This window comes from Gossypium raimondii, chromosome 12 (assembly GCF_025698545.1).
Source record: "Gossypium raimondii isolate GPD5lz chromosome 12, ASM2569854v1, whole genome shotgun sequence".
Taxonomy (NCBI): domain Eukaryota; kingdom Viridiplantae; phylum Streptophyta; class Magnoliopsida; order Malvales; family Malvaceae; genus Gossypium; species Gossypium raimondii.
In genome coordinates, this window is record NC_068576.1 from 6542810 (window position 1) to 6568243 (window position 25434).

Below are 25434 nucleotides of genomic sequence, written 5' to 3' on the forward strand. Positions count from 1 at the left end.
GCACTAGTGTATAACATAAACAGCCAAACACTTTCAAGTCTGACATAGTTGGCTTATGTCCAAACCAAGCTTCAAAAGGTGTCTTGCCTTTGACTGCATTAGTTGGTAGTCTGTTTAGCAAATACACAGAGGTATTTATTGCCTCAGCCCAAAAAGTGTTAAGCATTTTACCTTCAAACAGCAAGCACTTGGCCATATCAAGAACAGTCATGTTCTTTCTTTCATAAACACCATTCTACTGTGGTGTGTAGATAGTGGTTAATTGGTGTTGAATTCCAGCTTCTTCACAGATCTTTTGGAACTTTTGAGACACATACTCAGTTCCATTGTCTGATCTCAAAATCTTCAACTTACAAATGGCTTGATTCTCAGCCAGTGCTTTGAACTTGTAAAAGAAGTCAGCCACATCTGACTTTTACTTTAAAAAGGTCACCCAACAAAACCTAGTGAAATTATCAATGAACAATGCAAAATACTTGCTGCCATTTAAGGAGGTAGTATTCATGGGTCCACAGATGTCAGTATGAACCAGTTGGAGCCTCTTGATTAAATGCCAAAGTTACATATTTTATGTAGTTAAATTGGTTACTTTATGAGAGTGCACCACTAATTTTTCTATGTTTTTGTTGAATTTTGTGCAGGGGTGCAATTTGGGTATAAATAGAAGAAAAAGGAAACAATTGGGCTAGATTGAAGAAAGAAGCAAAGAATGAGGGCCAAAGCAGAATTTTTCCAAGAATAATTAGCTGAAATTGTTGACTTAGTGGGAGATTATTTTGGGATATTTTTTATATTATGGAATATTTTCCTTGATTTTCTATACTAGTTGGCTCTTAATTTAGCAAGGCCACTAGTATAAATAGAGGCTACATTGTTCATTTTAATCATCAATCAAAATATTAAGCTTTCATCTTTCAATACATTTTCTCTCTTCTTGTCACGAATTCATTTGTTGCCTTTAGTTTCTTTTCCTTCAATTTATTAATTCCTAGTAGCCACCAAATTAAGCCATTTGCAATTCCTTTTTCAAATGCCATTGCCGGGGACTAGCAACACTTACAATTGTTCTTGAGAAGCCCAGAATTTGAATAACTGGTCATCGAGCTAACGACGTTAAACAAAGCGCTGTTGGGAGGCAACCCAAATTTTATTTTCCTTTATGCAAATAAAATTTTTGGTAAAATGAAAAATGAAAATGCATGTCAATGATTAGTTCTGTCTAAGGAAAGACTTGGTACTTAAGAATGTCCATTGTGACTCACCTCTCTTTCCTGAGGACTTACTTGGTGCATTTATCACGATTGTTTTACCAAATCTCGTAATCTTGGTTTTTAATAATTTATTTCTCGAGTTTATAGCTTAGCTAATAAATTTGAAAAAAAAATTAATTTTCCTATTATTATTATTTATTTTTACTATTTTATTTTATTTTCATTTTTATTTTTATTTTTGCAGGAAAATATTCCAAGACAAAATTAAATTCCACATGTCAACCTACAAAATTCTTTTTATTTCAGCCAAGGCCCACTCTATCTACGAGACATCCTCCACGATGTTGAAATATATGGGGAGGTTCTTTTTCTTTCATTCTCCTACTTATCTTTACTTTTATTTTTTAAATTACATTAGGACAATGTAAAATAAGTAGGGGAGGGAAATATAAATTGGTTCTAATTTGCTTATCTGTCATCGCTATTTTTGCATGTTTTCGGTAAAAGGTAAAATTTTTCTTTTGATAAATTGGGATGGTACACTTATGGTTTGACCTATTTAACTATTTAGTTATTTACACATAAATTTTTCAATAACCTAAACTTTGTGGGTAAGAAATTTTTGGGAATTATGAGTTTGCTTGACTGCCTACTTTTTATCATATGTCAAATTTTTGAATGCAAAAAAAAATACTCCTTTGATACGAATGTTAAGAGTGAAAAATTGGGGTTGTACATCGGGCTGAGTAACTTGAACATGGTGCTTGGGTTGTCATTACATCTCGCGTAAAAAGATTTGTATGACTGTCTAATTTCTTTGTACTCACTCCGCTAACAAGCTATCACGAGTAAGGCGAAATAATCCGCTTAGAGACGTCCGAATTGAGTAACCGGAACATGGTGCTTGGGTTGTCATTATGTCTCGCGTAAAAAAAATTCGAAAATGTCCTAAGTACACAAAAAAATTTTATATTAAATAAAATAAAAAATAAATTAGGGGTAGGCCTATCAAGCTCTAATAATTCTGAAATATATTTACTTACTTCTTAGGCTAGGTTATTTGAGATGTTAATGTTCTAGGATTAAATTGTTGAATTGTGCAAACCATGGGGGTCAAGTCCTATTTTGGAGAACATTTTTCCTTTTGCAGATTCCTACAAAATGCTCGAGGACTAGCATAAGCTAAGTAGGGGGATTTGATTAAATGCCAAAGTTACATATTTTATGTAATTAAATTGGTTAATTTATGAGAGTGCGCCACTAATTTTTCCATGTTTTTGCTGAATTTTGTGTAGGGGTGCAATTTGGGGATAAATAGAAGAAAAAAAACAATTGGGCTAGATTGAAGAAAGAGCAAAGAAGGAGGGCCAAAGCAGAATTTTTCCAAGAATAATTAGCTGAAATTGTTGACTTAGTGGGAGATTATTTTGGGATATTTTTTCTATTATGGAATATTTTCCTTGATTTTCTATACTAGTTTGCTTTTAATTTAGCAAGACCACTAGTATAAATAGAGGCTACATTGCTCATTTTAATCATCAATCAAAATATTAAGCTTTCATCTTTCAATACATTTTCTCTCTTCTTGTCACGAATTCATTTGCTGCCTTTAGTTTCTTTTCCTTCAATTTATTAATTCCTAACAGCCACCAAATTAAGCCATTTGCAATTCCTTTTTCAAATTCCCTTCTTTATTTTCAGTAGCTTTCCACCCATTTTACCTTATTTAATTATTCCAATACCAATATGCCCCAAACATTAGCCAACTAAACCCATTTTCAGCTTTAGGCCGGAATTAGCCTCGTCAAAACCCGTGAGTTACGAACCCGAACAATTTAACTCATAAAGTTTCAGTACTTATTACTTCTCCGAATTAAGAGTATGATTTTGCCAACTCACAAAGTCAAATCAACATTAATTCAAAAAAGACGTCGTTTGATTTAGTGTGGTTAGACGTACAGTTGGAATTTCGAAAGGAATGTTTCTAATTGGTTTTCTGTGAACACATTGGCGTGCCAAGTGGAGATTGCTGTTTGGTTCCGTCAAGGGAAGTAGTAACCGGATTTAAATATCCCACGCGGTTGAGGGCATTGGTTCGAGCTAGGCTCTTCTAGAACACAAAGCTGTCGGAGTTCTAAATCACGAACGTTTCGTGGTTGTTCGATCGGTAAGGGTTAGTTATTGGACGTTCCATAACTAATTTACAAAAGGAAGAGTTGGTGTCCAAGGCGTTCTTGGTAGCTATAACTAGCTTATTGGAAAAGAGGAGTTCATCCAATTTCGAGGATCGGTTCAAAGACGAGGAAAATTCGTGCCTAAAGCTGAACTTATTCTAATTAATTTTTCTTAATATTTATTTCACTGTTTTTATTATTCTGTTTTCAACTTTTTCTTTTCACGCATTTTATTTATTTTCAGGACTTCAGATTTTATCCCCCCGAATTTCTTGGGCACGACAGCTGCCCCTACATAAATCTGGTCAAGAGAGCAACAATTTATTGTAAACCAGTCTCTGAGGGATCAACCCTACTCCCTATACTGCATAATTTGCAATTTAAGGCGTAGGTTTATATTGGTGGATTCGACACCCATCACCTCTCTTGAGCTCTCCAAGCCTTGTTTATAGGAAAAAGGCAGTCTGGTTTGCTTACCAAACTGACAGGCTTCACACACATCAGTTTTAGGCTCGATCTTGGACATGTCCTAGACTAGGCTCATCTTGTGCAACAAACCCTATGACTTATAGTTCAGATGCCCCAACCTCTTGTGCCACAAACTTGATTCATTGCCAAGGCTATATGTGCCTTTGTTTCTAACAGATTCACATCTAAAATGAAATATCTATCATGCATGGCTACTGTTACTAACACTTGATCAAAGGAATCTTTGATTACATAAGTGTTTTCTTCAAATATAAGAGAGTACCCCTTCTCCAATAGCTGACCAACACTTAGCAAATTTTGATCAATGTCAGGTACAAAAAGAACTTCTGAAATGGTTTTGTTACCTGACTAAGTGCAGATCACAGCTTTCCTTTGCCTTTGGCCTCGATGAACTCTCTATTCCCAATTCTGGCTTTGGACACAAAGTTGGTGTCTAGCTCCTTAAACATGCTTTTATCTGGAGTCATGTGATGAGTGCAGCCACTGCCAATTAGCCAATCTTTTCTGACTTTGCTCGAACTTGCAAAGTAGGAGGCAGTAAAGACATGCTCCTCTTAAGACTGTACATCTTCAATAGCTTGAGCTTGATTTTGTTGTTATGTTTGTGTCTTTGCCTTGTTCTTGTAAACTTTTTCAATGTGGCCTAGTTGCTTGTAACTCCTACATAGAATATCTGGCCTGTACCAGCAATATTTTTCTAAGTGAGTGGTCTTTTTACAATGAGAGCATGGTGGAAACTTCCTTTTAGCAGCATCCTTCTTTCCTTTTTCTTTCTTTTCTGTCCAAGGCTTCTTGCATTTGTAATTTAACTCAAGCTTGAACTTTCTCTATTCTTAGCCTGAAAAGCTCCTTCAGAATGCTCCTCCATTCTATTTGCTCTTCTCTGCTCTTGTGCATAGAGAGCATTTATTAGCTTTGTCAAGAGAATAGCTGATAGGTCCCTCGAGTCTTCCAAAGAAGAGATTTTTGACTCATACTTCTCTAGTAGAGTTGTTATGACTTTTTCAACTATCCTCTTGTCACTAAACTCATCTTCAAGCAATCTTAGGTTATTGACTGTGGCCATAATCCTGTTAGCATACTGTTTGATGGTCTCAGACTCCTTCATCCTCAGATTCTCAAAGTCCCTTCTCAAGTTAATCAGCTGTTGTTGCCTGGTCTTGTTTGACCCCTGAAACTCTTCTTTGAGTCTGTCTCAGGCCTGCTTTGGAGTGTCACAAGTCATTATTCTTGTGAAGATCACATCAGAAACTCCATTTTGAAGGTTTGAAATAGCCTTATACTTTTTGGCACAGTCCTCATTGTGCTGTCTGATTTGAGCTATTGTTGGATTAGCTCTCAGAGGTGGTGGCTCTGTGTCAATTTGAACAACACTCCACAGGTCATGAACCTGTAGATATGTCTTCATTTTTACAGCCCAAATGTTGTAGTTTTCGCCAGCAAAGACAGGTGGAGATGGTGGTGAAAAACTCATCATTTTGCAGTAACTATACAAACCAACAAAGACAACTTCTATTTCTTTTCTTTCAGGCACGAATCACTTACACAAACCAATACACAGCAAAGGCCCTCAAAGAAGACAGGCTATCGATACCATTTGTTGAGTTTTTAATCAATAACTAAAGATCAAAAATAAAGTTTCATATTTGAAGGTTGAAAAAACAGAAGAAAAAGGAATGCTGGATGATGAAGATGAAAGATTTTCTTCATTACTTGAATAATTACAAAGACCATATACATAAGTAGCTCAAATTACATTGGTTAAAGACAAAGCTTGCTTGTGCAAGTATCTAAGTTGTTAAATCAACTTAATGACAATCTAAATAACTACTAAATCAGCAAAGCACATGATTAAACCTTAGCTGATCAAACAAAAATTATTACAACACAAACTAGCAAAAGTCAACTATGCAAAAGCTCTACAGTCGAATTACACCATGGACATTAGCATGCTTCTGTTGTTTTCCTAGTTATTTACATGCCGATGCTAAGTAGCTTAGATGCTTGCATGCTGCTGCTATGTTGCCACATTTTAACAGACATCACAAACTTGGTAGGAGATTATTTGGTCCCTTTAAGGTCCTACACTGTATGGGGTAAGAGGCTTACAAGTTGGATTTACCCACCACAGCCAGCATTCACCCTATCTTTTATGTGTTCCTCTTTCGAAAATGCATCGACAACCTGGAACACTAGGTCACCCCACTACATCTTGTGGACGATACCAACACAATGATTTTGAAACCTGTAGCGATTTTGGATAAAAGAGTCATCGACTGATCTGGCTATTTGATTAACCAGTTACTTATTTAGTGGGATGGTCTTCCCCCTATAGTAGCTACTTGGGAAGCTAAGGACCACATCCTAAAGTGTTTCCCTGACTGGAACCTTGAGGACAAGGTTCTTTCGAAACAGAGAGTTACTGTTATGATCGAGCCCCACGAGGAGTTGCCTACTGCCTCAATAATTCCATGAGAAGATCAACCAGAACCCATTAACCAGGGCATGGACCAGCAAAAACTAGGGAGACATTCACGCAAAGGAAGTTTCCAAAAAAATATGTTGATTTTGTCATTTAGTTTCATGTCAACATCATAATAGCGGTTTGGGAGGCTATAAGATGACAGAGAAAATTTCTAGTTGGTATGTTATTGTTATCTTGGAAATCTAATTTCTGATTCCTCTTATCCATATTATTATGAATATTGGCTAAGTTTTTCTAATATTTATAGTTGAGCACGAATATCATACACTATTCTATTGATATTATCACACTTTTGTATCCTTTGTTCTATCTATATAGGCACATTACACCATATCAAACTTGAATATCTAAATTTTATATGAGTTAATTTAATAGAATCAAATAAATTTTAGGATTAAATTGAAACAAAAATAAAAACCATATGATAGTAATAATGAGGAACTTAAAATTTTGCTTAACACAAGTAACTATGTAATATTTCTAAAATTAGCACACAAATTAAAAAAAATTACAATTATTTAATATCATTTACTAAATTTTAATTGTTGGCAACAACTTTTTCCAAATTTATCTACATAAAACCATTCTCTATTTTATCTCAATTTACAATTCTTCCACGAAGAAGAATTTTGTTCCCATGAAGATTCAAAAGTTCAAAGTAAGTTTTCTCAATAGCTAACTCACACATATATCTTTTAATTTTGTTATTACATTTAACTAGTTTTTATTTATATATTTATTTATTTATATTTCCAATTTTTTTGCGTTAATACTTTTGTTCAATTTAATTTTATTACTCTATTTTTTGAACTTTTTAGTGTGACTTTAACGAATATTGAAATCAATTAGATTAACTTGACACCCAACTTTTAAAAGGTAAAAGTGAAAAATATTGGTAGTTGTAGAAATATTGCTATTTGTTTTATGGTTGAAGCAGAACTTTGGGCTATTATGGGTTAGATATAGCATGGAGGAGAGGAATAAAATAACTATTAGTGGAGAGTGACAGTTTAGTTGTAGTAAATACAATTTGTGGTCAATCTGAGGAGGTTGGATCGAACTTAGTGCGAATTATCAGAGAATAACTAACAAGGGATTGGCGCATAAAAGCATCATATACTCCATGATCAGCGAACATGATTGCAGATTCTTTGGTAAAGTTAAGTAAGAATGATTCTATTGGCCTGAAAATTTATGAGTATCCTCCTAATCAGATTGGTAGGGGTGTGTTACAAGAAAGCATTGGTGACCACTACAAGTTTAATCATGGCTAGTTGTAATTAACTTCTTTATTTACAAAAGAAGAAGAAGGTAAAAGTGAAAAATTACAGCTACAATACAAAAAAATAAATGCTAACCAATCTATAGGAATAAAAGAGATATTAACCAATTTATTTTGTTGATTAGTTTCTTTTAAATATGTTACACCTAATATTCACTATTAATTTTTTAAAGAAATTATATTTCCATTTTGATTATTCTTTAAAAAACCTTATTAATTACTTAGGTAGTTTTCTAAGAAATCAATTTTAATAAACTCCTAAATTATACTATAAATACTTTGTTTAACTCATAGAAATTTAAGCAACTTCGGTAAGTCCTAAAAATTATACATTCTTTACTGGGTAAATTATAAAAAAAGGAAATCCTAAAAATTATACATTCTTTACTGGGTAAATTATAAAAAAAAGTCACTTTTAGTCAGTTATGTTTGGAATGTTACGTTTTAATCACTTATGTTATTTTTTTGTTACGAAATGGTCACTCTACCGTTAAACTCCGTTACCTCCCTAACGACGGTACTAGGTGGCAGTCCAAATGAGTTTTAAATGCCAACTCGGATGTCCAATTATTGGTATGAAAATAGGTTTTTAATTAAATAAATTTAATTTGGACTACCACGTAAGACATCCAAGTTGGCAGTTAAAACCCATTTAGCTTAACGGTAGAGTGACCACTTTGTAACAAAACGTTAACGTAAGTGACTAAAACGTAACATTTCAAACATAAGTGACTAAAATGTAATCTGAGGCAAACAAAAGTGACTATTTTTGTAGTTTACCCTTCTTTACTCGATATTAAGGCAAATTATCAAGATTTAATATCATTTTTTTATTGTGAAATGTTATGCCATTATTGCATTTTGTGGAAATATTTTAATTAATTTAATTTTTGGAGGGTAAATAAAGGAAATAGAAACTATTAGAAACATCTCATTCAATCCTTGTCAATCCCTCTAAATCATCATGAATCAACTTCAAAACATGAGAAGTTGGCTGTAAGAATTTGTAAAAACCTAGCTCCCATATAAGGGCTTGTTTAGCAAAAGCAACTGCAACCCTATTACCTTTCCTGTTGACATGTTGTATCTTCACTTCGTATTAGTTCTGAATCAATTATTTAACATCTCAAGTCATTGCATATCGAGATACATCTGATAATTAATTAATTTACTTTGACTATGACAATTTGCAACAAAAAATTTAAAAATTGTGTTATGAATAAAATCCACCTTCATAATATTTATTTCATTTACGTTACCTTAAAAAAAGTTACCACATTTATAACACTTATTTAAGAAATAAATTACAACTCTTATTGTTGTCTTTGATGACGAAAGCATTGATTCAGAATTGAATAACTTGTTTATCGTGCTTATCCCTAAAATTCAAAATCTTGAGGGCTCCGCTCACTTTCAACCTATTAGTTTATGTTCTGTCCTTTACAAACTGGTTATGAAGGTAATTGCAAATAAGCTTAAGGTGATCTTTTCGAGAATTATAGCTCCCAAACAGACTGGTTTTGTAGCAGGACAAGACATCACGGATAACATCATCATTGCACAAAAGGTTATACACTCTATGAGGAGTACGGAGAGGAACATGAGATGGATGGCCATAAAAACTAATCTAGAGAAAGCTTAGATGAGATATGATGACGCGTCGCTTCAAGCTGCAAATGTTCCTAATTTCATTTGTAATGTTATTACGTCTGTAATTTCTAGCTCTACTATGCAGGTTTTGTGGAATGGGATTCCAACTTCTAAATTTCGGCCAATTAGGGGCATTTGCCAGGGATGTCATTTATCTCCTTATTTGTTTATCTTGTGCATGGAGTGGTTGGGCCATAGAATCTGTATTGCTATTGATGCCGGTAATTGGTCCCCTATTCGATTGGCTCGTAATGGTCCACCACTATCACATCTATTTTTCGCATATAACTTGATTCTTTTTGGCCAAGCTGAGAAATATCAAGCTCAGGTAATAAAAGACATTCTTGATTAGTTCTGTAGTTACTCAGAACACAAGACTAAAATGAGGAAAACGAATATTTTTTTAGAGGGGTTGACGGCAGTGTAGGGAGGAGTATTAGTAGATTTTTTGGTTTTCAGGAGGTGAGTAACTTGGGAACGTATCTAGGTATGCCTTTTCCATGAGAAGGTTACCAATAATACGTTACGCTTTGTGGTTGATAAGGTGCGTAGTAAGTTGTCTAGTTGGGATGCAAGACAGCTCTCTTTAGTTGGAAGGTGACCTTAGCTCAATCAGTTCTGCTTTCAATTCCAAGCTATTTTATGCAGACGATGATGGTCCCCAAAGGCCTATGTGAAGAGATTGAGCGCATTGTATGGAAATTTGTTTAGGGATCTTCTAGTGGCAGTGCAAAGATGGCCTTAGTAAGTTGGGATTTGATGCGTCAACCGAAAACTCATGGTGGTCTTGGCCTAAGGTGCTTGAAAGATCACAATACCTCTTTATGATGAAGGTTGGTTTCAATGTTATATTAAACGGTGATGCCCTTTGGGTTTGGGTCCTTCAATCAAAGTACAGGGTTTCTAATAAATTGCCTAAGAATTTAGCACGGGGAAGCTGCTCTTTTTTTATGGAAATCTATTTCTAAGGTATGGCCTTTTATTCGCGAAAACCTTTTATGGTATGTCGAAAATGGAAATAGTATTCAATGTTGGCACGAATGACCCTTGGATTTCAAACTGTGGTCATTTATTTGTACAGATTCCATCTCTTTCTAACATTAATATGGATTGTCCTCTTAGTAGTATGGTTGCAAGTGACGGATCATGGAATTTGGACATTTTCAGACTATGGGTCTCAGAAGAGATCATTAACGAAATTACAGGTGTTCCACCACCATACCCCTCTTCAGGTCATGATAAAATAACTTGGAGAGCTACTTCGACTAGTTCTTTTTCTCTTAAAAGTGCTTATGAGAATATTCGATAAGGTACATTGAATTCAAAAGATCAGATTTGGGAGATACCTTGAAAATTTAAAAGCCCTCAATAGATTTATTTCTTTTTATGGCTCACACTCAAGCAACGCCTACATACGAAGGCTGAAAGAGTAAGGCGAGGCATTGGGAGTAGCAGCGCTTGTGGGTTTTATGGGCAGGGTTATGAGGATATGTTGCATGTACTTAGAGATTGCCTTGCTGCTAGAACTATTTGGGATAAACTCATTCTAGAAGACAGACTTTCTAGGTTTTACACCAGTTCCCTCTCTATTTGGATGATAGAAAACCTTCAGAATCATCTCAACATTTCTTTGGATGGGGTGGATTGGCCATACCTCTTTGGGATCATTGCTTGGCGTATTTGGAAGAACCAGAACTTGCTTACCTTTCAAGGCATTTCTTGAAGTAATTATGAGATTATTAAAATTTCGTTTAGTTGGGCAAAGCAATACATTTTAATCTCCAAAAAAGTACTTCATAAGCCTTACAGTTATCTCCACTCTTCACATTTAGCTAGTAGTTGGGTTTGTTTGAGAACAGATGGTTCGATTAGGTGTGACAAGGTTTTGCAACAGCTGAAGGTTATATATGTGATCATAATGGTGGGTGGATCATTGGGTTCTGCCGATATTTGGGTAATTGCACAGTGACAGAGGCTGAGCTTTAGGGGATCTTGGATGGGTTAATTCTTGTTTTGGAAAGACGATTCGATAGGGTCTCAATCCAAACTGACAGTATTGAGGCCGTTAACATTATTCAAGATTACTCTTCTGGAAACTCTAATTCTACCCTAATCAAGAGAATACTTCAAGTCCTAAATATGTTTAAGCAATGGAAGATTCAACATTTGCATAGAGAAGAGAACTCAATTGCAGATAGTTTGGCTAAGTCAGTTTGCACTAGAAGCCTCGGTTTAAGATTGTTTGAGCATCCTCATTTGTTGATCTAGTTTAATTACTTTGTAATTTTAATTTTTCACAAAAAAAAATTACAACTCTTATTATTCTACCAAAAAACAAAATACTATATATACCTTATTCACCAAGCATTTAATCCTTCAAAATTTTCATCAAGAAAATATATTTTAAATGTCTGCAAGTAACATTATCATACCTATGCAAAATTAACATGCTTTTACATCATTTCATAATTTTTCTACGATTAATATTTTAATAATTCAATTGTTAGATTTAATAATATAATTTTATTTTTCATGCATTTAAAATTTAAAATTATCCAATATCTCTTTTATTTTGACTTAAAATATTGTTTATATAATATATATTTAACATTTGAAAAGAAAATTTTGTATAAAACAAATAGTTAAAAATTTTCTTTACTCCAAACACTTAACATGCATTATTTACGTGAATAGAACATGAAATTCACGGGTTGAATTGTTAAAATATCAATTGTAAAAAAGATATGAAATGATATAAAACCATGTTAGTTAGTGTAAGTAGATTCCTCTATATATATGTTATAAGGTTTCAAGCTTCCGGTTGACATGGAGCCTAACCTTTTGGGTGTACTTTAACATCAATAAATATATATTTTAAAATTATATATATTTATATCAATAATTTTGATTAATATATGGTTATTTAAATAATAACAATCTTATAAAACATAGAGTAATCTGTAGATGGCATAGGAAACAAATGAATTATTCTTTAATTAAGAAATTCAAATACCAAAATTTAGTGATTGATATCAATCAATTCAGCTATAATTCAAGACTTCTTTACTCAATAGATCTTGCATGCAATATAAAACTAGTCCTACTTTGATTTCTTTGCATTTCAAAAAAACTTTTGATTTCTAAGTATTTTTATATCAATAATTTTTCCCAGTTCTAAATTTTCCATGATATGTTTTGAATTTATTTACATATCAATTGTTTTGACAACTATTTTTTCCTACTCAATATTTTTGAAATATACAAACTTAACAATGCTTTTTGAAAACATGATTTCAGTATCACGTTTTAATTCATTTTTAAAAGAAAATGTTTTTTTAATATTAATCTTACAAATTTTTAAATTTAAAAGCAATTTTACAATAAAAATCCTTTTTTTCTCAAAAGCCTAAAATTTCAAGGTTGTACAAATGAATAAAAGAAGGAAAACTTTCAAAGATCACAGTCTATTTAAATTTGTCTATAAATATAAATTTTAAAAAGTACTGTAAATATCCATATTCATAAATAAAATTCATATTTCTTTTCTTTGTTTTTCTCTCGTTCTTTTCTCTTTATTCTTTATTGTATAATTTTTTTGTTTATCATAAGTTTTTCTTAAATATTAAAAAATATTTTATAAAAAATATTTAAAGCAAAATCCTAATAAATGTCAATATAAAAAGAGAGATGTTTATAAGGATAAAATGGTAAATATAAATTTCTTTTTTTTTCTACTTTCAACTTTACCAAGAGAGAGAACGTTAATAATCAACTTACAAATTATATTAATAATTTAAAAAGCATTTAAATTTTATATTTTTATCAGTATATTAAATTATATAGATATCATTTAAGGTTTTTTTTTTTTTTTTTTTTTTGTGCTTTCCATCATCCAACAACAAAACCCAACACTTGAATTACCAGAACTCTCTTTTTTCCAGCACTTTTCAAAACTTTATTTTTTCTAAAACAATTTTTAGACTGCTAAACCTAAATCATCAAAGTGCTTTAGTTTCTCATCTTGTTGATTCTATTCTCTTTCTTTTTCTTTATCAATCAACTGACCCAAGTCTTCTTGGGATCCAGAATTCTGATGCAAAGTTAAACCTTAAGTATTGGAATTTCCACTCCATATTATATTTACACCAAAATCACAGCTGAAACTAATGAAATTTTCAGGATAAATCTAACCTCAAAGACAATAGTACCCTGGTTCTTATTATGCACATCTTTAGGTAAGCTACAAAGCAACACAAGTTTATTTCCCAGAAAACATAGAACCAATAGAGGAAAATAGCTGAGAAAGAGTGAACAGATGGGCCCTGTGTCTGAGGAAGGAATTTATCATATACCTGGATCGAGGGATTTCACTGACAACTGGACACATGTATCTCAAACATCAACAACAACAGAAAACGCTGTGCAGCATGAATATTCACAACAGAAAAGAAGGAAAGCTTGTTTTAGGCAAGAAAATATTAAGAACAGCAACCAATCTCAACAAAAACAATATATTTTGTTTTTTTTAACAATTGGAATGGAGTTTTTTTTAAGGGTTTGACATAGACTCGGGAACTCAGTTTAACAACCAACCCACCAAAGAAGGGCAAAAACCCACCAATAGGATATGAAAATAACAGAGGAAATACTCACGGTAAGACGAGTTTATTTATACATGGGAGTGCTGAGGTAGAAGTATGTACGACATTATCCCAATAGAAAATACTGTTCTATTATTGAGCCTAAATGACCCAAACCCAAGTGCATTTTTCCTGTAAAAATCCCATTACTGTGTTTTCACAGGAATTGAATTACGATGCTTAAAATTTGGAATAAAATTTTGGTGTTGACAGCCAACTGTTTGCGACTGACTTGACTAGTTGCAAGTGTGAGGATATCAGATATGACACCGGCAATTTAATATCAGTGTCAGCAGGATGTAGATGTCCACTACAGTCTTCAAATTCAAGGGATCTGCTTTATTATATTTCAATCTCGTCCCAATCCACGGATCTGTCTTCAAATTCCAGCTCTAATTGTCGAAGCCTGTTATTTTGAGCTAGCCTGCTCATTGCAGCAAGACCTGAAACAAGAACCAATTATTGATGATGAACAATGAAAATACAATGAAACAAAACTTTATTCCAAGATTTGCTTATAGCTGACTTTCAAATCTTCATCTAATGATTGCTATTCTCTGGGTCAATATTACTGATCTTAAAGAGTTTTGAGCGCTAAGTAAAACGCAGCAGCCAAATTCTTTAGGTGAAACTAGATCATTGTTTCACATTTTTGTAGTTGATAAAGCCATTCTTCCATAGGATAATTTACTAGGACAACAGAGAAAAGAGCATGTAAATCACTAGGAACACTCATTTCTATCATCTCATGAATCATTGCAAGGTAAACCGTGGAGCTTTGATCACTATTTTTGTTTCCTCCTACCATCCTATAATCAAGTGAACTAATCATCACTGGCAACCCCTCATAAAATTGACCTGCACAACGTGTGGATTTTTTAGGGGTAGTTTACATGCATGAGAGACTACTATATGCATACCGTCAATTATTCTGTAAAGAGCTGACCACCATCTATCTCTAGGAACTTCGTGTTGCTGAAGAATATCATCTATAACTTCATCATGCTTTCCCTCCAAAACACTCTGCAGAGTTATGACTGCATCTTCAGTTTTCTTGACGATATTGCTTGTATCTCCAATATCAAACCTTTTAAGGTCATTCTGTGAAGAAGTGAGGCTAACAGCTAGGGCAAATTGTGCAGCAGCTGCCCAGCGGGATGATGCCTGCCATCTCTTCCGACCATCTAACCGTGTGGCATCATCTCCACTAAACCTATTATCCTCACCTCCAAAAATTAAGCCTCGTAAGTATTCAGCATTTGCAGGCCCTGTACTTTGAACCATTTTAGAGAATGCACTTTCTTCATTAGCTAGCAGTTCCTCTGGAGTACTGTGCTCTAGAACCTGAAAGAACAGAATCAGAAGTTATCTGGTCACCAGTAATTTCCCAATCCAAAGAAGACTTAATCATAGCATACATAAAGTCCTTGTATATTTAAGCTAGACTAGCCAAGCCATTCCAGGAAAACAGTCGATCTTGCCTTAAGGATATTGTAGTGCTAGAATATGTCTATTAAACAGGAGGGAAAATCGAAGAAAGAAAAAGAACCAGAAATATCCAAGAATAACAACGAGTGAGAAGGCACACCTGACCAGCATCAAGCACAAGAATCTGGTCGCAGTCAATGATGGTATTTAGTCTGTGAGCAATAACTAGCATCGTGCAAGATTTAAATTCTTCACGAATGGTTTTCTGGATAAAAGCATCAGTCTTAACATCCACTGCTGCTGTTGCTTCATCAAGAACAAGAATCTTTGACCTTCGCAGCAATGCTCGAGCAAGACACAATAATTGCCTCTGCCCAACACTGAAATTCTCCCCACTCTCTAAGACCTTCAACAAGGATGGAGCAGAATTATTTCATCAACACTTCCCTTTCTCTTGTTTTAAACAATATATAAGAAACTTTTTCCAATATAAATGTTTATACACCTTAAATGTAATCTTACTTTAGACACAATGACCAATTTAACAGGCACGGAGTTATGACTTTACCTGACCACTTGATTATACTCCAACTTCCATGAGCATAGCTACATGCTCATATTTTATACAATAAATGACAAAGAAAAGATGCCTAACAAGACGTCTATGATAATTTAAGCCTGTTATTCGACCATTTTAATCATTTTTATTTGTTTTAAGTTTTAACCGAGAGATAACTCACTCGCATCACTATAATTATTTTGGCAGCCCTAAACACCAAAACTAGTTTTCTAGATTAGCAGTTAGCTGTGGGAGATAGTTCAACAAACATACATCACAATTATTATTTTGGCAGTCCTAATCAATAAAACTAGCTTTCTAGATTAACAATTAGAAACCGTTTCCTTTTCTATTTGAATACCTCAGCATCCAGACCAAAAGAGTTCCTCCTGATTACATCCTTCAAATGCGCCCTTTCTAAAGCCTCCCAAAGGTCAGCATCATTGTGCTCATTGAATGGATCAAGGTTTAATCGAACAGTTCCTGAATGAATTAAATATGACTACGAAAATGAGAAATTTCAATCGTAGGAGATATTATATTAGAAAATAGTGAGGAAATAAGCAGAAATATTTTAAATCCTCACTCTAGAATGTTTCTCCCTACCTGAAGGTATTATTATTCCAACAGAGAAAAGTGAATGCATTGGTCAAAATTTTGACAGAAAATTATTTCAGAAAACTTGAATAAAAAAAGAATTATAGGGTTGACGAAGTATTTTAAAGATTAAGCCAAGCACTTCACCTAGTATAATCAAAACTTAAAGTGAGTACCTGAAAAAAGAACTGGTGATTGTGGTATAATACTAAGAGCCTTTCGCAAATCTGAGAGTCCAAATCTCGAAATATCACAACCATCGATCAAGATTCTTCCCTTTTCCAGTTCTACAATCCGAAATAGTGCATTCAGCATGCTGGATTTTCCTGCACCAGTTCTTCCAACTATCCCTATCTTTTCACTTGGAGAAGTAGTAAAGGACAATCCACATAAGACTGGGGGAAGTTCGGGCCTATACCGCAGGACAACATCCTCAAACTGAATTGAACCAGATGAAGGCCAACCAGGTGGAGGACGGTGACTCTCAATTACATCTGGAGCCTCTGAAGGCAAATTGATATATGAACCCACACGTTCCACAGCATTTAAGCTATTCTCAGCTCGACTTGCTTGTCTTAAAACACCACTCAATAAACTAGTGATATTTAAAGAATAGCTCAGAAGTAGACCCATCGTGGACGCAAATGCTGCCTGGTTTTCAGCTTTTCCATTTTGCAGAACTGCAAAGGTTGCTGTCAACCAAATCATAAGGCCTCCTAACGTTTCTAACCTTATTGTGAGCCAACGATTTGAACTTGAATTTGCAAGGGTGAATCTGATATTGTTATCCATGGATTTGCCATTAACATTAGCAACCCGTTCATAAGCTTTGTACGCACGAATGGATGACAGACCATTTAAAGCTTCTCCAAATTGTGCATAAATAGGCGATCTGGTAATCGAATCCAAGCGTTTCACTTCACGAGATGTGCTCTGCCATTGCAAATGATCATTGAGACTTGTCCATAGCAAAGATGCATTAAGAGTGCATTTGGATAGACAACTTTAAAATTTCAAACAAATTTGAAATTAAAGTATTTTAAATACATTCATTTCAAAATGCTAATATTTGTAATTATTTTGTTTGGATAAATAATTTAAAGAAAATTAAGTTTTGGAATTTCATGATTAAAAAAATTAGAAAGAAAATTAGTGGTATTAAAAAATACATATATGTATGGAAAATTATACAATATGGATATCATTAGAATTGTAAAAAGATGTCAATATTATTTTGACAATATAAAATATATATTAAAATTAATAAAATGATTTCGTGGTTTAATTTTTTATTTTGTAGTGAGGTCATGTGAATTAAAAAGAAGATTTTGAAGAATTTGAATGAAAATTTTGAATTGCTTGAATTCAATTTTGAAATTCAAGTAAAATTTGAAAGTCGTCCTTAATTTTACACACACACAAAAAAAAAATCATTTTGGTATTTTCAACACATTGTTAGAAATGAAATCCCTCTTCTAAATTATTCATCCACACACACCCTAAATGAAAGGTAATAATCACCATGATATTTTGAAGTGCATGCAACTGAGGTAGAACACTTGCTTATTTTAGACCTAACTTGGAAACTAAATTATCCACAAACTGAATGCACCCTATGATGGTGGAAAGTCAATGTGCTGTACATTCTCAACACTTAAGAAACATAAAAACCCAAGGCTTAAAAAAGATGAGAAACTGAAAATTATAGGACATACCTGATAATATAGATAGGCTGCATAAAACAAGATGAGAAGTGGCATTATCGCCCACAATGAAAATATGCTCACGATGCCTATCAGTGCAAATGTCGAGAGAAGCTGCCACAACTGATTCATAAACATATTCATGAAATTAGCAACATTACGATCTATATCACCTAGATCTCTTGAAAACCTATTGATTACACGCCCAGTGGGATTGGTCTGGAAAAACAACATTGGAGCTTTTAGGATGGAGTTTAGCATCATATCATGTAATCTTCTAGCTGCACGAAGACTTGAAGTGATCAGCCAAAAAGAGTTTGTCAGCGTCACAGTTACCTGAATTCATTAAAGTGGTAAATAACTCATTATAATAAGTACTAAAATGGAAGGTAAAAGAGGGTATCATTATAATCTGTCATTACAGCAAGTGCAAATGAATACCAATGTAAATCATCTATTAGCTACAGACAAAGAAACGCTTACCTGACTAAATCCTAGGAGAGCATATATGACAATGTAGTACCCAGGGTGATAACTACTTGAAGTACTTTGATCTGTCCAAAAGCGTAACCAAGTGCTGCTTGAAATTCTAAGAACTTCAGTAGAAAAGTAGAATGTAAAGAGTATCATTACCACCCATAGACCGCCTAGAGCATCCTTATACCTGCAAAATGAAAATCAGTTCTATGCTCATATCGAATTGAATTGGTATAACTTCCAATTTCTTCAGGGTTTCCATATGAATTAATAAGTTGTTCATTGCGTTTTACATGTGAGTTCAAATGTAGAAGAGTTAAAACTCAAGAAGAACAAAAGAGCACTGCCATAAGTCCAATGGGCAAAACTTTTAGCAAATAATCAGTGAAAAGTAGGTATCGTTTGTAGGATGCAAGACACTACTGCTGTACTACTTTTTGAGTGAACTTGATATAAAGGAGCTTCAAATTTTATACACTAGTTCTGCCAGCACTAAACTTTTTAACTCCTCAGAAATTGTTGTTCGATTTTGATTGCTGTAGAGAGACAGACACCATTAACCAAAAGAAGCTGACAAAGGAAGTTCTTCCCAACTGAGTTTATGTTTTAGAAAAAAAAGAAAAGAAACATAAATAAAATCAAGTTATTGAAAAGGCCGGAGAATGATAAGGTTGTAGTTATAAAATCAAAGATTGGTCCATGCTACCTCATCAAAACATTCCAGCTGACAACACCTGTTTCCCTTTCTTCTTGCTTTACAAGTACAGCTTTCCTTCCTTTTCTTCTTTTTGCAGGATTTGCATTTTTTTGCAGCTCATTTATCTCAACCATCTCATTTGACTTTGGTTTCAAGTCTTCCAGGTCAAAATTTTTCCCATCATCTTTTTCTTCTTGTTTTTCCATTTTTCCGGCATTTTCCATCAGTTTCTGGAATAACCTTCCATTTTTGGAGATCTCCTCGAAGGTACCCTCTTCCTTAATTACACCATTAGCGACAAGGAGGATGTAGTCTACATGCGGAAGAAAATGTAGCTGGTTTGTGACAAGTATTCTGGTTTTCCCTTGCAACTCTTCCTTGATACATCTGCTGAAAACCTGCAAATGACTTCAGATGAGATCAATATGGCATAGCCTCAAGCACCCACCTTGGGGATCAAACAAAGTTGGATGATCACCCCTTACAGTTGAAAATACATCCTGATAGAAACTGAAAAAATTCTTTTCTCTTAAAAGGAAGAGATAGTTAATTCAATTTCTAAAGAAGAGTTTGCTGAGAAATTTTTTTTTTTTGGGGGCTTGGGGGGTTGTCCTTGAAGGACACTGGTATTATGCAGAAGACAAAGTTGATCTCAACTTATTCAGATTATTGCTTCTTTTTTTCGTTTTCTAATGGGTTTGATCTTTTATTCAGTTTAATTATGGCCTGAAGCTATTTAAGCCATGTTTTTATTAGAGCCTCCTTGCGGGACAAGAAGTACTAGTTCAATAATTTCTTGTCAGGGTTAGGAGTCAATATATAAGAAAAAGAATTACCATCATATTAATTTTCAGCACTTTTGCTCTAATTCCTTCATCTCAACTTTAAACCGACACCAAATCTCACCCAAACTTTAACTGCTCTGACAATTTTCCATTCTTTTACCCTTGATTAATCCTTAAACATACCCTTAAAACTAATTCTCGCATTTTGCAGTAATATAGATCATCACATTCTAGTCTGATAAGCATCTATTTCCTGTTCTACAGTACTGCGAAATGAACTATGATCAGTGTAGAATGTGACAGATTGTAAATGTTGATCAGAGTAGATAGACTACCTGCTGTGCAACATGCGCATCGAGGGCACTTAAAGGGTCATCAAATATATACACATCTGAATTGGAGTAGACAGCTCTAGCCATGGAAACTCTCTGCTTCTGCCCACCACTGATATTCACCCCTCTTTCACCGATCTCAGTAAGATCATGATCCTGAAGCCCAGTATACGATGGTTAATTAGTTATGGAGACATTCAAAATAATCAAAAGAAATGTCAAGTAGATGTATTAAATTCACTTAACAGGAAGTATGTCAAGATCATGCCGCAGGGCTGTAACATCAATTGTCTTCCAATACCGTTCAGGTTGAAAGCTACACCCAAACAATATGTTGTTACGAACCTGTGAAATAAAGTTTGAAGGTCAGAAACAAGTGGCAGTAGAAACTTTCATTTCCAAAGTACGCTAAAATTTGAAATGGAATCAAATATCAATGAAGAATGTAAGCAATCTGCAACCTACAGTAGCATTAAAAATCCATGAAACTTGTGGAACATAAGCGACAGTCCCTCTTATTACAACACTTGAATTAGCATCTGCAGGTATCTCCCCTAGCATTGCTGATATAAGTGATGTTTTCCCTTCTCCAGTTCCACCAACAATTGCAACCAGGCTGCCAACTGGCACCTCCAAATTGATATTTGATAAGGTAGGTTTCTCTGCCTGGAAAGAAAATCTAAAAAATGTCTTTATCTACGATAGAAGTACATTGCAATATCAATAATGTTGATGATAAGAATGCAAGAACTTCCTAATTATAATGCTGGGAAAGCACAACCTACAGAGACTACACTGCTTAGTATGGTAGTCAACTTTATCCTAAGCACCAGTCAAAGAGTCGCAATTTTTTAAATAACTTCTGGGATCTCTTTTAAGTCAATAGCATGTGATGAAGTTGGACAAGTCAGGTGCTCCATATATGACGGCAGTACCAAATTCAGTGAAACAAAATAGCTATAATCCATTGATAACGGTTATATTCTTTTACAGCATGTTTGGATTTCTTAAAAATAAAGGAAAGTTAAGTAAATCAAGGGAAAGGATAATTCTTTCCCTTGTTTGGATGACGTATTTTGATTAAGCAAGGGAAAGTAACAGGAGTTGGGAAAAGAAACATAAAACAATTTGGATTATGTAAAAAATCCATTTTGTCCTTCAAAGATTTTATTATTAACAATTTATTTTTATGTTTGCAAAAATTGAAAAGAACTCTTTTAAGGTATCAAAGGTTGTATTTAATCTTTTAGAAGATTAGGTCTATATTTATTAAATTTGTATTTAAAATTTTAACAATCTTATCATTAGTTTTTATCTTTTATGAAGAATATTCGTATTTTTCTATAATATTTAATTTAATTTTGTAATTAATTATTTGGAAATTTCATGTAAAATAAATAATTTCCATTCCTTTTCACAGTTTACCCAAACAAAAGATGTTAGAATTCCTTTCCTTTACTTTCCTTTATAATTTTTAACTATCGAAACAATAATTAAGTATATATTTTCCTTTCTTTAACATTCCCTACTCTCTTTTCATTTTCTTTCCTTTAATTATATTTAACCAAACAGTGTTAAAAATCTAAAACAATGGGAAGCACTCCAAAATAGTACCTAGAATCCTTTGTGAAGGGTTATTTTCTTTTAAAGATCTAATAAAATGGAAATTAGAGATGCTCATGGGTCAGTTCGGATTTAAACACAATGTTAATCCACTTTATGCTTGCCCAAATTCAGTTCGGAAATGAGCGTAAAATTTTACACAAACATATTCATATTTGTAAATAGCAACCCAAGCCCATTTGAGGCCCATCCAGATTGTTTTTTAATTTTTTAAAATATATATTTATATTTAATATTAATACATTTATATTTTTTTCATTTATTAAAATTTTATATTGGAATCTTAACATTTTTTTGAATGTTTACATTAGAATATTATATATTACTATAGATTTAATTATTATGTATTATAAATTATGTATCATATAAATAACATGATATAATATATAACAAACTTAGAAAACGGGCTAGACCAAGCTTAGGCCTTGAATGTACAAGCCTAGGCCCAACCCATATTTAAATGAGCTTAATTTTTTTGTCTAAGCCCATTTTTTAGGCCTAATATTTTTGCCCAAACCCTCCCAAATTTTGAGTAGACCTTCAAGCTTGGACGAGTAGCTTGGCCCATGAACATATCTAATAGGAAGCCCTCCAAAATATCACCTTAATTTCTACAGACTTGTAATTTACTATAAGTTAACTCATAGGGGCGCAAAGAGATGTTTTTGTAAAGGATAGTAGTAGTGTTTTAGTGTTGCTTCCATTACTACTGTTGCTAAAGCACTGTGTCCTATGTAATATCCGAAGCTATAATGCTTCAGCCTGATGCCTTGACACAGACTCAATATCTAAAACTTTACTTCAATCTTTCTATTCTCGCAGAGTATCAAACAGACTAAATGTATTGAGTGATCATCACTAAACCCTTCACAAGCAATACTGAATGCAAAAGTTCCATTTTAGCAAAGCAGATGACTCCAAATTTAAACAGCATAAAAACAAGAATAACACTTTAGAATGACCTTTGAATCCCATGAAAAGTTTCCATCCTTAATTGAGATGGCTGGAAGCCCTGGCTGAAGAGGTAGATTTGGTGCTAGAACTCTCTCTTCAGCTAAGAAAAGCTCCTGAAGACGTTGCAATGACACATTTGCATTAACGACCTGAAAAACCAAGCTTTAGATTGTCAAATAGACAACTGAACTATTTTGAATCTTTTAGCAATCCTACTGAACTTAATGACATGTAAACCTTGAAAATTGTTGGGGCTGCATAACTATACAAATAAGGTTCAACAAAAAATCACGTGCATTATTAAATTCTTTAAGTTCACTTTCCTTTCGTTACCATAAACTCATTAGATTTATCAAATAGCTCTTTAAGTTATTGAGTGACTAAATGGTTTTCTAGTCTAGCCAATAGATCAAAGCAAAAGTGTCTTCAGAGGTAATGTGTAAACCTGACTTAACAAATTAGGAAGTGTGTTCAGGGGAAATCGTAGCAGTGCAAAGAGCGAAAGTGATGTGAATGCCCTTGCTGGTGTCAAATCCCCACCAAGCAAAGTGAATGCCCCAAATGAAACTACTGTCACAACAACTGGTATGCTGTTCAGTATGAAACTGTTAAACTGCAAGAAAGAGAAGTTAAATGGAAAATAAATAAAAACATAAATAAACTCAAATTGTGTGGTAAAACACATGAATACTTCATGTAGCTTGATTGCTAGTAGTGTGAACAGCTAGTGCAACATGCATAAATCAGATACATAGAGAAATGAGTTTTTGACCATGTTCATTTTGAGAGCATTATGTATAATGGGCCAAGATACTAATGTAGCAGCAGTCACGAGTATGTGTCACAACTTATTATAAATCAAAAACAAGGTAGCAATAATGTAAGCCATCGTTCCCATAAGCTGGATTAAAACAGGGAATCTGAGATTATGAATGATTACAACCATAATCACATTTTCCCTCAAATCAAGTTGTGAAGGCATACTTGTAAATTTTAAGGTTGGTGTTACATTTTCCGGTGCAAAAGGAAGTACACCCATTGATTTTACATGGCAACTGGCAACTTCATACTCTATTTTGGCATTTCATATGGCAAAGACACATGCAAAGAAAAAATGGACTAGAATTTCAAATATCATACAGCAGATAGTAGCTGAGCTCTCCGAAGCCATGACAGCTCATCATTTCGTATACTGTGAACTCTTGTCTGAAAGCTCTTCTCCCATGCATAAAATCTGAAAATTTTCCAAGCATAGGGCCAATAAGCAATGTCAAATGGCAAAAAATATATTGAAAATCCAAGGGAAATGCTTTCTAAATTCAACCATACTTCACTGTGTCCATAGCCACTAAAATTTCGTTCATAAGGCTGACTCTCCTGTCAGTCCACTGTAGTCCTTCCTTGGTCATTATTCGCATTTTGCTAATCACAATGGTCTGTCCCCATATAAATAGAGGTAATGTTAAGGCATGATCAATAATCACAAAGATGGTTTAAATAATTTCATCTTGCAGGGAACCAAAAATAGAAGATAATAGATGCAAACCACGAAAATATTTTTCCCAACTTGATTGTCACAGTAACTTGCATGGACTGGCATACTTCTCCGTGAGACAAGATTTAATCCAATGAATTGGTTTTTCTACCTATGTCACCACTCATGCTCTTTTTGCTTTCTTTCTCTCTCTGATCTATAAGTAGTCTGAATGAATTAAGGAGATAACTGCTATGTTAACTCCAGAGAAAGGGGCTTTAACTACAGCCTTAAATATGGGAAGCTGGCAGAAAATGATTACAATGACTGGCATCAATTTCATCAAGTACATTCTCACATTGCTAAGAAAATGAAATCTATCACTTCAAGAATTGAAAAGGGTAGGAAACAATTAAAAACAAAGAGTTTCAATAAAATATTAAAAAAGGCAATAAAGATTTGTACCTGCAGTGGAACCATGAGAACTAGAATTACTGATCCAAGAAGTGAAGCAACACCTAGTTGCTGATAAAGAAGAACCATGGAAATAATGATACGAAACGGAGCTGACCACAACACGTGAAGTTGTTGGCATATTTGCTAAACAAAGTAAAGTAGTATCAATAATAGTTCAGATCAACTCTCTAACCAACATGGGAAGAATAAAAAAAATGGAGAAAAGATGGACGCAAAATACAAGATTAATTGCAACTTGCAAATGTTAAGCACATTTTGGTCTAGGATCATAACAATATAGATGTCCTCCCATGTTATGTTCTTGTTAGGTCTACAAGTTATGATAGAAGAAGCTACCATATATTAACATGAATATTGTTTTTAACACTATTAAAAAAAAAGCCTAACTTAGTTTAAA

At 33.7% G+C, this 25434-nt stretch overlaps 1 protein-coding gene across 4 annotated transcripts in view; it reads right to left on the reverse strand.

The window, feature by feature from the left end:
* LOC105763048 (ABC transporter C family member 12) overlaps nt 1–25434 on the reverse strand; it is a 58015-nt gene that overhangs the window by 26099 nt on the left and 6482 nt on the right. For 2 of the 4 annotated variants that reach the window (XM_052625356.1, XM_052625357.1), the window contains exons 13-23: nt 25026–25160; nt 24416–24522; nt 24227–24320; nt 23532–23699; nt 23095–23235; nt 20975–21175; nt 20756–20854; nt 20513–20665; nt 19402–19790; nt 18702–18882; nt 18231–18554 (exon numbers count right to left, since the gene is read on the reverse strand). The exons of 1 other annotated variant lie outside the window; for it this stretch is intronic. In XM_052625356.1, coding sequence (XP_052481316.1) covers nt 18231–18554; nt 18702–18882; nt 19402–19790; nt 20513–20665; nt 20756–20854; nt 20975–21175; nt 23095–23235; nt 23532–23699; nt 24227–24320; nt 24416–24522; nt 25026–25160 — 1992 coding nt within the window. Of the gene's footprint in view, nt 1–13788; nt 14375–14851; nt 15276–15519; nt 15766–16279; nt 16402–16691; nt 17449–18230; nt 18555–18701; nt 18883–19401; nt 19791–20512; nt 20666–20755; nt 20855–20974; nt 21176–23094; nt 23236–23531; nt 23700–24226; nt 24321–24415; nt 24523–25025; nt 25161–25434 lie in introns of those variants that run through there. One more of the 4 variants, XM_012581083.2, reaches the window with a different exon arrangement.